Source organism: Sapajus apella, unplaced genomic scaffold (assembly GCF_009761245.1).
Source record: "Sapajus apella isolate SASKATOON/1434 unplaced genomic scaffold, GSC_monkey_1.0 scaffold40, whole genome shotgun sequence".
NCBI classification, from domain to species: Eukaryota; Metazoa; Chordata; class Mammalia; order Primates; family Cebidae; genus Sapajus; species Sapajus apella.
In genome coordinates, this window is record NW_022436980.1 from 21,935,121 (window position 1) to 21,950,803 (window position 15,683).

The 15,683-nt window shown below is 35.5% G+C and overlaps 1 protein-coding gene across 1 annotated transcript; it reads right to left on the reverse strand.

Annotated features, from left to right (window-relative positions):
- Positions 1 to 265: 265 nt before the first annotated feature.
- Positions 266 to 1,273, reverse strand: LOC116565572 (olfactory receptor 5K1-like). The gene has a single exon (XM_032299312.1). The coding sequence runs from the start codon at positions 1,199 to 1,201 to the stop codon at positions 266 to 268; it is 936 nt and encodes a 311-aa protein (XP_032155203.1). The 5' UTR covers positions 1,202 to 1,273.
- Positions 1,274 to 15,683: the final 14,410 nt, after the last annotated feature.

The following is a 15,683-nucleotide window of genomic DNA, read 5'->3' on the forward strand; positions in this document are numbered from 1 at the left end:
CACAATCTGTAGACATGGTGGCATCCTACATTGCTGCTTGAATGAATTCGATGTCAGGATGTGCTTTTAAATTCTGAGTAAAGATTTAGCACAGTTCACTCCTTTCCATGAGTTTTCCCTCTCACATATTGCTGCTTAATTTGATTGTATTTTGATATGTTTTCATATTTTGTATACTATTAGTGTACTTCCTCTGTGTAATTTTATTTAGAAGTTTTTTGAGCATTAAACCATTAATCTAGGATAGATGTCATTTGTTTAAACTTTATTGAGGTTTTATTTTCAGCAGACTTTTTCTTAAAACACTTATTATTTCCTTGTTTCTCAGACTGTAAATGAAAGGATTTAGTAAGGGAACTACTATTGTAAATAAAATTGCAGCTGGTATGTCATTGTCTCCTTCTTCAAGCAAATTTGGTCTAATGTATAAGAAAAAAATAGATCCATAGTATAATGAAACTGACAAAAAGTGGGATGCACAGGTAGAAAAGGCTTTGGCCCTTCCCTCTTTGGATTTCATTCTGAAGATAGTAAGAAGAATGTAGACGTAAGATATTAAGACACTACCTATGGTAAAGACTTGAATTGAACCCGAGAAGATGAATAGTACCAGTTCATTGATATAAGGATTAACACAGGAGAGTCTATACAAGGGAAGAATATCACAATAAAAGTGGTTGATGTAATTTGATCCACAGAAAACTAACCTAAATACAAGCCCTACATGAATCATGGAATGCAGATTTCCAGCTAGGAAGGCCCCTGTGGTCATCTGAATGCAGAGTGTCTTGGACATCATGGTGTGGTACTGCAGTGGGCTGCATATGGCCACATAGCGGTCATAGGCCATTGCTGCCAGAAGAAAGCAGTCTGCAGTTTCCACAGCGCAAATAAAATAAAACTGTACTGCGCATTCACAGAGGGAAATCCTGTTGTCCTCAGAAAAGAAGTTCTGTAACATTTTGGGGGTAACGGCAGAGGCACAGCAAGAATCCACAAGAGCCAGGTTTCCCAGAAAGATGTACATTGGTGTGTGAAGTCGACGGTGTGTAAAAATCAATGCCATCAAACCATTATTCCCCACCATGGTGATCAGATAGATGGCAAAGAACACCACAAACAGCAGAGTCTTCAGCTCTGGGTGACGTGTAAATCCTGTGAGGATAAACTCATTTTTCACAGTGTGATTTTCTTCAGCCATTCTTGATTTCTCTGAAAAAAAAATGTAGAGAAATAAGGTACTGATTTATAATACACCCAAAACAACTATCAAGCTGTCTTTGGCTCAAAAGGACAGAGGAATCTTCCACAATGCTTCTATATGTTGCCTGGAATTTGGTGCATGCCCAATTCATAGTGAGAATGAATCTCCTGAAACTATTGCCATTTTGTCTATTTATTGAATATCTTTCTAGCATATTTTTGAAGAAAAATATCTGATTGGATGCACAAAGATGGCTTTTCAGGTCTTGAGAGAAATATTTAGAACACAAAACTTCTGTAGATAGGATAGGTAAAGCTAATTCATAATTTAAGTGTCAGTAGTTGGTATCAGTGTTCCCAGCTTCAATGTTTGTGTATGTAGTGGTTAGCAATGTGATCAAAAAACTGTTTTTGTACACTAATGTTAACAGCAGCATTACTCTCAATAGCCAAAAGGTGAAAGCAACCCAAATGTTCATGGGCAGATGAATGGATAAATACATTGTGGTGGAATATTATTCAGTATTGAAAAGGATTGAAATTCTCACACTGGTTACAACATGAATTAACCTTGAGGACATAAAGCTGACTGAAATAAGCCAGACACAAAAGGACAAATATTGTATGATTTCAGTTACATGAGAAAGCTAGAATAATTGAATTTATGGAGAAAGAAAGTTGAACGGTAGTTGCCAGGGGAAGGGATTATTGTTTAATGGGTACAGTTTTTCTGTTTGGGAAGATGAAAATGTTCTAGAGATAAGTGATGTTGATCATTGCATGACAATATTAACGCCCTTAATGCCACTGAACTGTACACTTAAATATGGCTGAAATGATACATTTTATGCTGTGTATAATTTACCACAATAAAAATATTTTAAAAATACTATTTTCATCTGCCTATTTCTAGCAAATTACTATCTCTGATACTAGTGGAGTATATACTTGACAATATGCTCTGGGGAGAAGAGAACTATTTACAGGATATTTATATGTCTGGGAGTTGGGGAGTAAAAGCGTTATAGATGGAAGCTGGGAGAAAAAAACAAAAGGCTGTATTTAAAAAGTCTGGCCAGCACAGTGGCTTAAGCCTGTAATCTCAGCTCTTTGGGAAGCTGAGGAGGGAGGAGTACTGGAATCCAGGAGTTCCAGACAAGCCTGGGCAACATAAAAAGGCTCTGTCTCTGCAGAGGAAAAAAAAGGAAATAAAATTAGCAGGGCATGGTGACATGCTTCTGTAGTGCCAGCTACTGGGGAGGCTGAGGTGAGAGTTTCCATTGAGCCCGAGAGATGGAGGAAGCAGAGGGCCATGATCGCATCACTGCACTCCAGCCTGCGTGACACAGCGAGACCCCGTTTCAAAAAAACAAACCAAAATAAAAAGGACTTCCCTGTTACTAATGATACCAAGAGTAAAACTACTTATGTGCATAAAGAAATTAATGCTATTAAAAGCAACTGGGGAAATCCTGAGTTAAAAATCAATGATCTAACTACATATAAAAATTATGAATAAAATCAAATGTCAAACACAAATTGGGAGATTATTTGCAGTAAATTTGATAAAGTTTTGGTATCTTTGCACTATAAAAAGCTCATATAAATGACTAGGAATAATTACTAGAAAATAGGTAAAGCCCAGGAATAGAAAAATCTCAAAGAAAAAAACCTTTTAGAATAAATTTAAAATGTTTGATTTTATTACTAATCAGAGAAACATCATTCAGAAACACCTATGAAGCTATATTTATTTTGCCTATGAAAATAAGATTTAAAAAACTGATAATATTGAGTGTTATCTAGAATGCAGTAAAACGGAAACCTTATTGTATTCCTGGTAGATGTACAAATTGGTGTAATCATTAGAAAATAATTTGGTAGTAGATTAAAGAAACTCTTAAGGTTCATATTTTTTGAGCAGTAAAAATAAATCTGCCAAAAATCATAACTAAAAGTTCAGAAAATAGGTACATATAGTAATGTTGATTGTAATCTCATTCATAACAGTGAAAAATTTAAACACCTAAATGGTAAACAATTAGTTAACCAGTATGATTAAATAAATTGAATTATCCATTTGAATGTATACTTTCAAATATTTTAAATGGTGTTTACCTAGAATATTTATTATAATAAAACAGACACAAAAATATTGCATGAAAACAAAATAAAAAGTTTTACATGCAGAATAGCCCTAATTGCCAAATAAATATTTACATGTAAATATAACAGAAGTTAGCACAGAAGCACATCACAATGTTATTACTAGTTTTTGCTATGTAATGATTATTGGTCATGTTTTCTTCTTTATATTTGTGTCTATTTTAAATTTTCTACAATAACTATTCCTCATAATCAGAAAACAGTCTTTATTAAGCCCATAAAGTGACACACTCTTAGATATGCTGTGTTTTATGCTTTGATAAGTTCATAAAAATCATTTGGGATTCAACTAACATTTTCTGCGCTTTACAAATCTACCGTGGAGAACACCACAATGCACTGAACAAGTGCCTGCTTCATTCTCATGATGATGACACTGATAGTTCCAATAACAATTTGCTGACAGTCTTGCATGTATCTCAAATCGTTCAGGAATATGTTCACATCTGGTGGTAATGCATTTTTATGGTCCTTTACCTGTGAAAGCAGTATCTCTTCAGTGTCAACTTTTACTGTTTTGAACATCATGTTTCTATGTTATTCCTAGATTCTGTGATGATCACAGTTGTTAAAATTAGAGGATATTTAAAAAATTTTTGTTGCTAACCCCCTAGGTATGTCCTTAAGCATGGAGCTGTAACCTGTTGGAGCATGTTTTATTTCAATCTACCTTCATTTATTATGCTTACTTTTGGAAACGTTTATGCATTGTCTTGATATTGAATGCCTGTTTTATGTTACTTACTTTCTTTAAAAGGTAGTGGAGACTGTTCTAGACATTTACAGATGGAAAAATTTCTGGATAGTTATTGACCACAAGTACACTCCAAATTTCAAGAACAGAGAAAACATTTTGAAGAGACATAGAAAGATCTCTTCTATTTTAGTTTCTTGAAAATATTGCTGACTTTTAAATGTCAGATTATTTGGGGAATGATACCTTTAGGAACAATATTTTAAAATGAACTTTGAAATGTATATACATATACTTCGAATACTTTTTCATTAACTGGTTACCTTTTCCAGTTTAAAGTCACCCAACATAGGATTTCCTTTAGTTTTTCTGAGTTGATTATAGTAAATTAAACAGAAATAAGGTTTATATTGCTATTTGATTTCTCTAAGAATCGAGAGAAACTGGAACACTCCCTGAAACTATATTGGGGGTTTAAAAGATTAGTTTGAAATGATAGTCCTTGCTCATATAATTTTTTAATACATAGGGAATGCCCAATATAAATATTTTCAACACTATTTCATTGTAGAGGTTACCACATTATTAAAAGAAGTTTAAAAATCTTCACTAATGTATTCTGTTATTACTATAAAAGTATGCTCTTATTTATTTTTGGATAAATGTAGGCGCCTCTTGAATTTATAGGTGATACAAATGAATGACAGTCAGTTGTCTAGAGTTTACACAATAGACTTTAGATCTAGAAAAAGAATTTAAGAATCTTAAAAATTGAAAAATTAGAAATGTAAGGAAAAAGAAAACCATAAATAACTCAAAGAATGTTTCAGAAGATCAATTTTTCTAGCAATAATAAATGTTACATTCTCACCTCAATTTTCCTGATAAGAGTTTTAAAGAGACCAGTTGGTTGCCTGGTATTAATTTTTAACTTAGACCCAGCAATTAAACTATCTTCTTGATCATTTAGGAGAATATTCGTATAATGAGATCAATGTTAATATTTATGTCATTGTAGAGAATGACCCAACTATTCAAAATAATTCTAAGAGGATTTATTTGGCATTGACATCAAAGTATAGCCTAAGAGACCTAATCTTCTGAACATTACAAACATACTAAATTGGAGTAATTAAGCTTATCCTTTGAGACCTGGAGAATAAAGCAAAAAGCTGATTAATAAATTTTAAGAGCCGTATCTTGATTTTCATTTGAGTTTATACCACTTGTCCTTATCATGAATCTGAATATAAAATCCTTAGTGTGAAGAAAATATTCATACTAGAATGGTCAGCAAAGGCTTCATGGAGGAATTGGAAACTGAGCCAGGATTGGTTTGCCTCAGAGGGGAGATTTCTTGTTGTGAGCCGAAGTTGGAAATTAACTCATTCTCTATATTTTCTTCTTTGGTTAGTGATAGTAGTATTTTATTTCAGGAGCTCTTCCCTTACTGTAATTTTTTAAATTTATTTTTTAATTAGCTCGTAAAAATTGCATATGTTTGTGGCATACAACATGATGGTTTAGTATATGTATATATTGTGGAATGGCTAAATCAGGCTCATTAACCTGTATTGCCTATACACTTACTATTTTTTTTGTGTGTAACAACATTTAAAATTTATACTCAAGCATTTTAAAGAAATCAATACATTGTTTTAACTATAATCACCATATTGTACAACAAATCTCCTGAATGAATCCCTCAGTCTAATTAAAAGTTTGAATCATTTGATCAATATCTGCCCACTTCACTGTCCAACTATTCATAACTACTCTGCTGTACTCTGCTCTAAGAGTTTGGCTATTTTAGATTCCACATATAATCAGATCATATGGTACTTGTCTTTCTGTATCTGGCTTATTTCCCTTAATATAATGTCCTCCAGGTTTATCCATGTTGTTGCAAATGACAGAATTTTCTTCTAAATAGAATAGTATTCCATTGGGTATGTATATATGATGTTTTCTTTATTCATTTGTTGATGAACACTCAGGTTGAGTTCATATCTTGGCTACCATAGATAAAGCTGCATGGTCATAGGAATGCAGATATTTATTTGACATACTGATTTCATTTTCTTTGAATATACACCTGGTAATGAGATTGCTAGTTAATATGGAAGTTCTATTTTTTATTGGTTAGATTTGCCTCCATATGTTTTTTACAATGGCAGTATTAATTTTAATTGTTACTAACAGTGCACAAGGGTTCCATTTTCTCCATATTCTCACCAACACGTGCTATCTTCTGTCTCTTTGATGATAGTCATTCTGATAGATCATATCTCTTGGTTTTAATTTGCATGTATCTGATAATGATGTTGAACAATTTTTTATATATCCATTATTCATTCCTTTGAGTAATGTCTATTCAGGTCCTTTGTCCATTTGTAAAATGAAGTTGTTTTCTTACTATTGAGTTATTTGGGTTCCTTATTGCAGAAGATCAGTGAGAGTGGTGAGAGAAGCTATAGGGAAAGGAGCAGGCCTTCTGAAAGGTCAGAAGGCTCTGCATAGCTTGGAGCCTGGGGAGAGAATTAGTTGAAGGCAGCTGTTCTTTTACCCTGAGGCAGAAGGTAAGGAGTAGTTACAAGGAAGTGTAGGGGAACTTACCTAAATAGGTTTGCTTATTTATTTATGTTGTCCAAAAACTGACCTTTGATCAGCCACCTCCCTGTAAAGGGAAACAATAATGTTAATTACCTACAGATTGTGTTGGCTCCAGGTTTTTGGCATTGTGTCTGTACTAAATAAAAGCAAACAGCTCCAGCTGTCTGAGGCTGCTCTCTCTTCTTCCACCATTAGTGCCAGCAACGCCCTAGCTGCTCCTACACTGTATGCCTGTGTCTGAGTACTCCTTTCATCCATTGCTCAACCAGGGTCTTCGGGTCGGAACTGGGAGCTTATGTATTTTGCATATTAATACCTTATTAGAGGTGTGGTTTGCAAATATTTTCTCCAATTTTGTGGGTTGTGTCTTCATTCTATAGATGCTTCCTTTGCTGTGCAGCAGCTTTTTAGTTTAATGTAGTTTTTTTTTTTAATTTAATGTAGTTTAATGTCCCATCTGTTTATTTTTGCTTTTGTTGTCTGTGAGTTAAAGGTTATATCCAAAACATTATCACCTAGACCAAGTCAAGAGCTTTTTTCCTATGGTTTTTCCTAATAGCTTTATGGTTTCAGGTTCTGTATTTAAGTAATACATTTTGAGTTGATTTTTGATCATTAACTTTTAATAATCTATTATAACTTTTAATTTTGATTTTAACTTTTAATAAAATTAAAGCATTATTTCACACTATGTGTTTGATCATCAAATGTGGATGATCAAAGGTCGGTTTCCAGATAACATAAATAAACCTATTTGGATAAATTCCCCTACACTTCCTTGGAACTACTCCTTGCTCTCTGTCTCAGGGGAAGCTGCCTTCAGCTTATTCTCCGCTGAAGCTATGCAGAGCCTTCTGACCTTTCAGAAGGCCTGCACCTTTCCCTGTAGCATCTCTCACTCCACTTCACGTGGGTATTTACTTCATTGTTACATCATTTTGTTGAAGTGACTTATTTATCATTGTATGTTCTGTTCTTGGCAATTTTATTAAAAAGCAATTGACTTTAAATCTATGGATTGATTTCTGGGCTTTCTATGCTATCCTACTGGTTTATGTATGGAATGCCGGTACTATGCTGTTTTGATTTGTAGTAAATTTTGAAAATGGGGCCAGTTTTGACTTTTTTTTTTTTTTTTTTTGCTTTAGACTGCTTCTGTCATTTGAATTTTTTAATGGTTCCATTATAATTTAATAATGTTTTCTAGTACTGTGAAAAATGTTATTAAAATTTTAATATGGATTTCATTGAATCTGTAGATAGTTTTGAGTTGTATGGACATTTTCACAATATTAATTCTTCTGGTATATAAACATAGGATATTTTCTGTTTTATCTGTGTCTTTAATTTCTTTGTCAATGTTTGATAGCTATCAATGTACAGATTTTTTGCCTCATTGGTTAAATTTATCCTTAAGTATTTTATTTTCATTTAATGTTATTTTAAATGAGATTATTTTCTTGGTTTCTTTTTCAGATACTTTATTGTTATTATATAGCAATAGTACTTTTTGTGTGTTGATTTTGTATCCTGCAAATTTATGGAATAATTTATTAGTTCTAACTGTTTTTTGATAGAGTCAGTCATTAAGGTTTTCTGTACTTAAGACTATGTCACCTTCAAATAGAGAAAATTTTACTTCTTTCTTTCCAATATAAATACATTTTATTGGTTTTCTTGCCTAATATCTCTGGCTAGGACTTCCAGTTCTATTGTGCATATGAGTAGAGAGAGCAGACATTCTTGTGTTGTTTTCTATCTTTGAGAAAAAGTTTTAGTTTTCATGTTGAGTATGATGTTACCTCTGGGTTTGTCCCATATGGCCTTCATTATTTTTAGATACATTCCTTATATACCTAATCTGTTGAGAGTTTTTAATTTTGTCAAATGCTTTTCTGCATTCTCCAATTTTCTTCCTGTTATTGTTTTCTGAATGCCTACCATTGTTGTTGGAAAGGATGCTTGCTATTATTTCAATCTTCTGGAATTTTTAAAGACTTTTTTGGTGGCCTAACATATAATCTACCCTGGAAAATGTTTCATGTGCACTTGAGAAAAATGTATACTGCTCAAGTATACTGTTGCTGTTGTATACTACTGTTGTATACTGTAAATGTATACTGCTGCTGTTGGTTGAAATATCCTGCGTATGTCTGCTAGGTTCCTGTGGGCTATAGTGTTGCTAATGTCTACTGTTTCTTTATTGATTTGTCTTAATTTTCTGTACATTTTTGAAAGTAGGGTATTGAAGTCCCTCACTATTATTATGTTGCTTTCTATTTCTTCATTCAGTTGTTAGTATTTGCATTATGTATATTTAAGTGTGTCAATATTGGTGTATACATATTTATAATTATTACATCATTTTGTTGAAGTGACTTATTTATCATTATATAATAACCTTCTTTGTGTTTTATATCCATTTTTGACTTAAAGTCTAAATTGTCTGATAAAAGTATCTCCTGACCTCATGATCTGCCAGCCTTGACCTCCCAAAGTGCTGGAATTACAGGCATGAGCCACCGTGCCCAGCCTTATCATTATTTTTCTAAATAAACTTTGTGTCTCATTCTATTTTGCTGATACTTCTGGATCTTCCATAATGTATATATTGGTTCACTTAATGATGCCCAATAATTTTCATAGACTTTATTCACCCCTTTTCATTCTTTTTGCCCTCTGTTGCTGTGACTGCGTAATCCCAAATTACTTTTCCTCAAGTTCACTAATTCATTATTTTACCTGACTGAATCTGCTGTCGAAATCTTTATGGACTTTTTCATGAAGTCATCTAAAACTCCAGAATTTCTGTTTGGTTCTTTTTAATGGTTTCTATTTCTTTAAGTTTCTAATTTTATTTATTGGTTTATCTATGTTCCCTTGGATTTTACTAAGCTTCTTTAAGGTTATTATTTTCATTCTTTTTAGGCAGTTCATAAGCATCCATTTCTTTCAGGTCAGTTATTGGTGTTTTATTTTGTTCCTTGGTTGGTGTCTCCTTTCCCTGATTGTTTGTGCTCCTTGTGGCTATGTATTAGTGTTTGTAAATTTGAAAAAGTAGGCCCCTATTTCAGTGTTCATAGACTGGCTTCAGTAGGAGATGCCCTTCAGAAGTCAACCGGTCTACAGTTCTTGTTAGGCCATTTGGTGGAGTTCATGGGTGGGTGGACTTGCTGTTGGAGTTCTTAACAGGTTGCCCTGGAGCTAGTGTTCACTGGGATGTAGCAGGATCTTGGATCCATGGGGTAATTGCTTACATCGTTGGGCTACCGGGTTTTGCCTGGATGTTGGGTTGTTCTGTGCCTTGGGGTTTTGGATGCCAACTTGGTCCATGCAGCTGTAGGTGTTATCCTAGAACTGGGTTGGGCATGGAACCTGGGTCTGTAAGGGGTTGGGCTGGAGTTGTGGGTTTTCACAGAGATGAGCTTAAATCCATGGGTTGTGAGTGCTGGTCTGTCACAGGGGTCAGCTTGAAACTTGGGGCCACAGAAGCTGGCCTTCTGATGTGGTGGGCCTGCAGTCTAGGGCTGCAGCGTGTTGGCCTGATGCCTTGATCCCTGCATACTTACCTGGAGCTTGAAGTTGCAGGGACTAACATGGCATGGATGCTAGCTTGAAGTGTCAGACTGCAAATGGGGGCATGGCACAGGGATGAGCCTGAATCCATGGGCTGTGGGTGCTGATCTCAACTGGGTCTGCAAGAGCTGGCCTGGTTCTGGGGTAGGTCTGAGGCCTTAGAATGAGAGGCAATAAGTAAATGAGACCAGCCTGGAGGCTAAGTTCCTGTGTGCTGGGTGGGAATCTGATGTCATGGGGGATGGCCAGGCATTTCGGTCCGTGGTAAATTTGGGTTTTATTTTAATCTCCATTCCCCAAGAAGAGTCTACCTCTATAGTAGCTGAGCTATGCAGGCATAGGTATGGGAGGGGGTGAAATGTGTCATGTGAAATTGTCCTTTCTATTCTCTTTAATCTGTCTTATTTCTGTTTTATGCCCAGGTTTGGTAACCTTCAACCTGATTTCCTTAGTTCTTGTGAAGGTATTTTCATGCATGGATAGTTTTCTAATAGATGTTTCTGCTAGAAGACAAATACTGGAAAGTTTTATTTCACCATCTTGGTCCATCTTCCAGCTTTATCTTCTAATTCTTAATTTTTTTAAAAAATTATGCTATTATAATTTAAAACTTCAAATTTTTAATATTGTTTCACTTTTATATAGCTATTCTTATATTTTTAATGCCACAAATTTTTAATCTGTGATATGAGTTATAACTTTTTGGAAATTTTATTTTGTTGCCTGATTTGTCTTTTTCTCAAAGTATTATTTCTTTCCTTTTTTTCTTTTTCTTTCTTTTTTTTTAAGTTGTACTTTAGGTTGTGGGCTACATGTGCAGATCATGCAGGGTTATTGCATAGGTACATACATAGCAAGGTGGTTTGCTGCCCCCATTCCCCCATCATCTATATTTGGTTTTTCTCCCCATGTTATTCCTCCCCATCCTCCCCACCACCTGCCCTCCAGTAGCCCCGCCAACTGACCCCAGTGTGTGATGCTCCCCTCCTTGTGTCCATGTGTTCTCAATGTTTAACACCCATCTATGAGTGAGAACATGCGGTGTTTGATTTTCTGTTCTTGTGTCAGTTTGCTGAGAATGATGGTTTCCAGATTCATCCATGTCCCTACAAAGGACACGAAGTCATCGTTTTTTTTTTATGGCTACATAGTATTCCATGGTGTATATGTGCCACATTTTCTTTGTCCAGTCTATCATCGATGGGCATTTGGACTGGTTCTGGGTCTTTGCTATTGTAAACAGCACCACAGTGAACATACATGTGCATGTGTCTTTATAATAGAATGATTTATAATCCTTTGGGTACATACCCAGTAAAGTGGATGCTGGGTCAAATGGAATTTCTATTTCTAGGTCCTTGAGGAATCGCCACGCTCTCTTCCACAATGGTTGAACAAGTTTACACTCCCACCAACAGTGTAAAATTGTTCCTATTTCTCCACTTCCTCTCCAGCATCTGTTGTCTCCAGATTTTTTTAACGATTGCCATTCTAACTGGCATGAGATGATAACTCAATGCAGTTTTAATTTGCATTTCTCTAATGACCATTGATGATGAGCATTTTTTAATATTTTTGTTGGCCTCATATATGTCTTCTTTTGAAAAGTGTCTGTTCATATCCTTGGCCCACTTTTGAATGGGTTTGTTCTTTTCTTGTAAATCTGCTTTAGTTCTTTGTAGATTCTGGATGTTAGCCCTTTGTCAGATGGGTAGATTGTAAAATTTTTTTCCCACTCTGTTTGTTGCCAGTTCACTCTAATGATTGTTTTTTTTTTTTTTTTACTGTACAGAAGCTCTGAAGTTTAATTAGATTCCGTTTGCCTATTTTGGCTTTTGTTACCACTGCTTTTGTTGTTTTAGTCATAAAGTCCTTGCCTATGCCTATGTCCTGGATGGTTTGCCTGGTTTTTCTTCTAGGGTTTTCATGGTGTTAGGTCTTATGTTTAAGTCTTTAATCTAGCTGAAGTTAATTTTAGTGTAAGTTGTCAGGAAAGGGTACTGTTTCTGCTTTCTGCACATTGCTAGCCAGTTTTCCCAACACCATTTATTAAACAGGGAATCATTTCCTCATTGCTTGTTTTTGTCAGGTTTGTCGCCGATCAGATAGTTGTAGATGTGTGATGTTGCTTCTGAGGCCTCTGTTCTGTTCCATTGGTCTATATCTCTGTTTTGGTACCAGTTCCATGCTGTTTTGATTACTGTGGCCTTGTAGTATAGTTTGAAGTCCGACAGTGTGATGCTTCTGGCTTTGTTTTTTTGCTTAGGATTTTCTTGGCTGTGCAGGCTCTCTTTTGGTTCCATTTGAAGTTTAAAGTGGTTTTTTCCAGTTTTGTGAAGAAGGTCATTGGTAGGTTGATGGGGATAGCATTGAATCTATAAATTACTTGGGCAGTATGGCCATTTTCATGAAATTGATTCTTCCTAACCATGAGCAGGGAATGTTTTTTCCATCTGTTTGTGTCCTCTCTTATTATATTGAGCCGTGGTTTGTAGTTCTCCTAGAAGAGGTTCTTTTAATCCTTTGTTACTTGTATTCCTATGTATTTTATTGTCTTTGTAGCAACTGTGAATGGGAGTTTGCTCTTGATTTGACTTTCTGTTTGTCTGTTATTGGTGTATAGGAATGGTTGTGATTTCTGCACATTGATTTTGTATCCTGAGACTTTGCTGAAGTTGCTTATCAGCTTGAGGAGATTTTGGGCTGAGATGATGGGGTCTTCTACATAAAAAATAATTTCATCTCCAATAGAGACAATTTGACTTCCTCCTTTCCTAATTAAATACACCCCCCTCTTTTTTTTTTTTCTTGCCTGATTGCTCTGGCTAGAATTTCCAATACTATATTGAATAGGAGTGGTGAGAGAGGACACGCTTGTCTAGTGCCTGATTTAAAAGGGAATACTTTAAGTTTTTGCCTGTTCAGTATAATATTGGCTGTGGGTTTGTCATAAATAGCTTTTATTATTTTGTGATACATTCCATTGATGCCTAGTTTATTGAGTTTTTAGCACGAAGAGCTGTTGAATTTTATTGAAGGCCTTCTCTGCATTTATTGAGATGATCATGTGGTTTTTGTCTTTGGTTCTGTTTATGTGATGGATTACGTTTACAGACTTGCCTGTGTTGAACCTGCCTTGCATCCCTGGGATGAAACCTACTTGACCGTGATGGATAAGTTTTTGATGTGCTGTTGCATTTGGTTTGCCAGTATTTTATTGAAGATTTTTGCATCAAAGTTCATCATGGATGTTGGCCTGAAGTTTTCTTTTCTTGTTGAGTCTCTGCTGGGTTTTGGTATCAGTATGATGTTGGTCTCATAAAATGATTTGGGGAGGATTCCCTCTTCTTGCGTTGTTTGGAATAGTTTCAGAAGGAATGATACTAGTTCCTCTTTGTATGTCTGGTAGAATTCAGCTGTAAACCCATCTGGACCTGGACTTTTTTTGGTTGGTAAGCTATTACTTGCTGCCTCAACTTCAGCCCTTGTTATTGATCTATTCGGGATTTCTACTTCCTGGTTTAGTCTTGGGAGAGTGCAAGTATCCAGGAATTTATCCATTTCTTCCAGGTTTATTGGTTTCTGTGCATAGAGTTGTTTGTAGTAATCTCTGATGGCAATTTGTATTTCTGTGGAATCAGTGGTGATATCCCTTTATCATTTTTTATTGTATCTATTTGATTCTTCTCTATTTTCTATTAGTCTGATTTGTGGTCTATTTTGTTGATCTTTTCAAAAAATCAGCTCCTGGATTTATTAATTTTTTGAAAGGGATTTTTTTTTTTTGTGTGTGTCTCTATCTCCTTCAGTTCTGCTCTGATCTTAGTTATTTCTTGTCTTCTGCTATCTTTTGAGTTATTTTGATCTTGCTCCTCTAGTTCTTTCAATTTTGATGATAGGGTCTCTATTTTAGATATTTCCTTGTTACTCATGTTGGCATTTATTGCTATAAATTTCCCTCTAGACACTGCTCTAAATGTGTCCCAGAGATTCTGGTACATTGTGTCTTCATTCTCACTGGTTTTGAAGAACATCTTTATTTCTGCCTTCATTTCATTGTTTATCCAGTCAATACTCAGAAGCAATTTGTTCAGTTTTTTTTTTTTTTTTTTTGAGATGGAGTCTTGCTCTGTCGCCAGGCTTCAGTGCAGTGGCACGATCTTGGCTCACTGTGACCTCTGCCTCCTGGGTTCAAGCGATTCTTGGGCCTCAGCCTCCCACAGGTGCATGCCACCATGCCCAGCTAATTTTTGTGTTTTTAGTAGAGATGGGGTTTCACCATGTTGACCAGGATGGTCTCGATTTTTGATCTCGTGATCCACCCACCTCGGCCTCCCAAAGTGGCAATTTATTCAGTTTACATGTAGTTGTGCAGTTTCCAGTGAGTTTCTTAATCCTGAGTTCTAATTTGATTGCACTGTGGTCTGATAGACTGTTTGTTATGGTTTCTGTTTTTTTGCATCTGATGAGGAGTGATTTACTTCCAATTATGTGGTCAATGTTTGAGTAAGTGTGATGTGGTGCTGAGAAGAATGTATGTTCTGTGAATTTGGGTTGGAGCATTCTGTAGATGTCTATTAGGTTCGCTTGTTCCAGCTCTGCTTTCAAGTCCTTGATGCCCTTGTTAATTTTCTGTCTTGTTGATCTGTCTAATATTGACAGTGGAGTGTTGAAGTCTCCCACTGTTATTGTGTGGGAGTCTAAATCTCGTTTTAGGTCGTTAAGAACTTGCTTTATGTAACTGGGTGCCTTTGTGTTGGGTATGTATATGTTTAGGATAGTTAGCTCTTCTTGTTGGATTGATCCTTTCATCATTATGTAATGTCCTTCTTTGTCTTTTTTGATCTTTGTTGGTTTGAAGTCGGTTTTATCAGAGACTAAGATTGCAACGCCTGCTTTTTTTGTTCTCCATTTGCTTGGTAAATCTTCTTCCATCTCTTTATTTTGAGTCTGTGTGTGTCTTTGCATGTTAGATGGGTTTCCTGAATACAGCACGTTGATGGGTCTTGAATTTTTATCCAGTTTTCCAGTCTGTGTTTTTTGATTAGGGCATTTAGGCCATTTATGTTCAACATTAATATTGTTATGTGTGAATTTGATCCTGCCATTTTGTTACTCGTTGTTTTTTTTGCCTGTTAGTTGACTCGGTTTCTTCATTGTGTTATTGGTCTTTGCCATTTGGTACATTTTTGCAGTGGCTGATACTTGTTGTTCCTTTCTGTGTTTAGTGTTTCTTTCAGGAGCTTTTGTAAGACCAGTCTAGTGGTGATGAAATCTCTCAGTAATTGCTTGTCCATAAAGGATTTTACCTCTTCTTCACTTATGAAGTTTAGTATGGCTGGATATGAGATTCTGTGTTGAAAGTTGTTTTCTTTAAGCATGTTGAATATTGGCCCTCACTCTCTCCTGGCTTGTAGGGTTTCTGCCGAGA

Bases quoted from the DNA above. Each gene is read 5' to 3' on its own strand.
- LOC116565572 (XM_032299312.1), bottom strand. From the start codon at position 1,201: ATGGCTGAAGAAAATCACACTGTGAAAAATGAGTTTATCCTCACAGGA.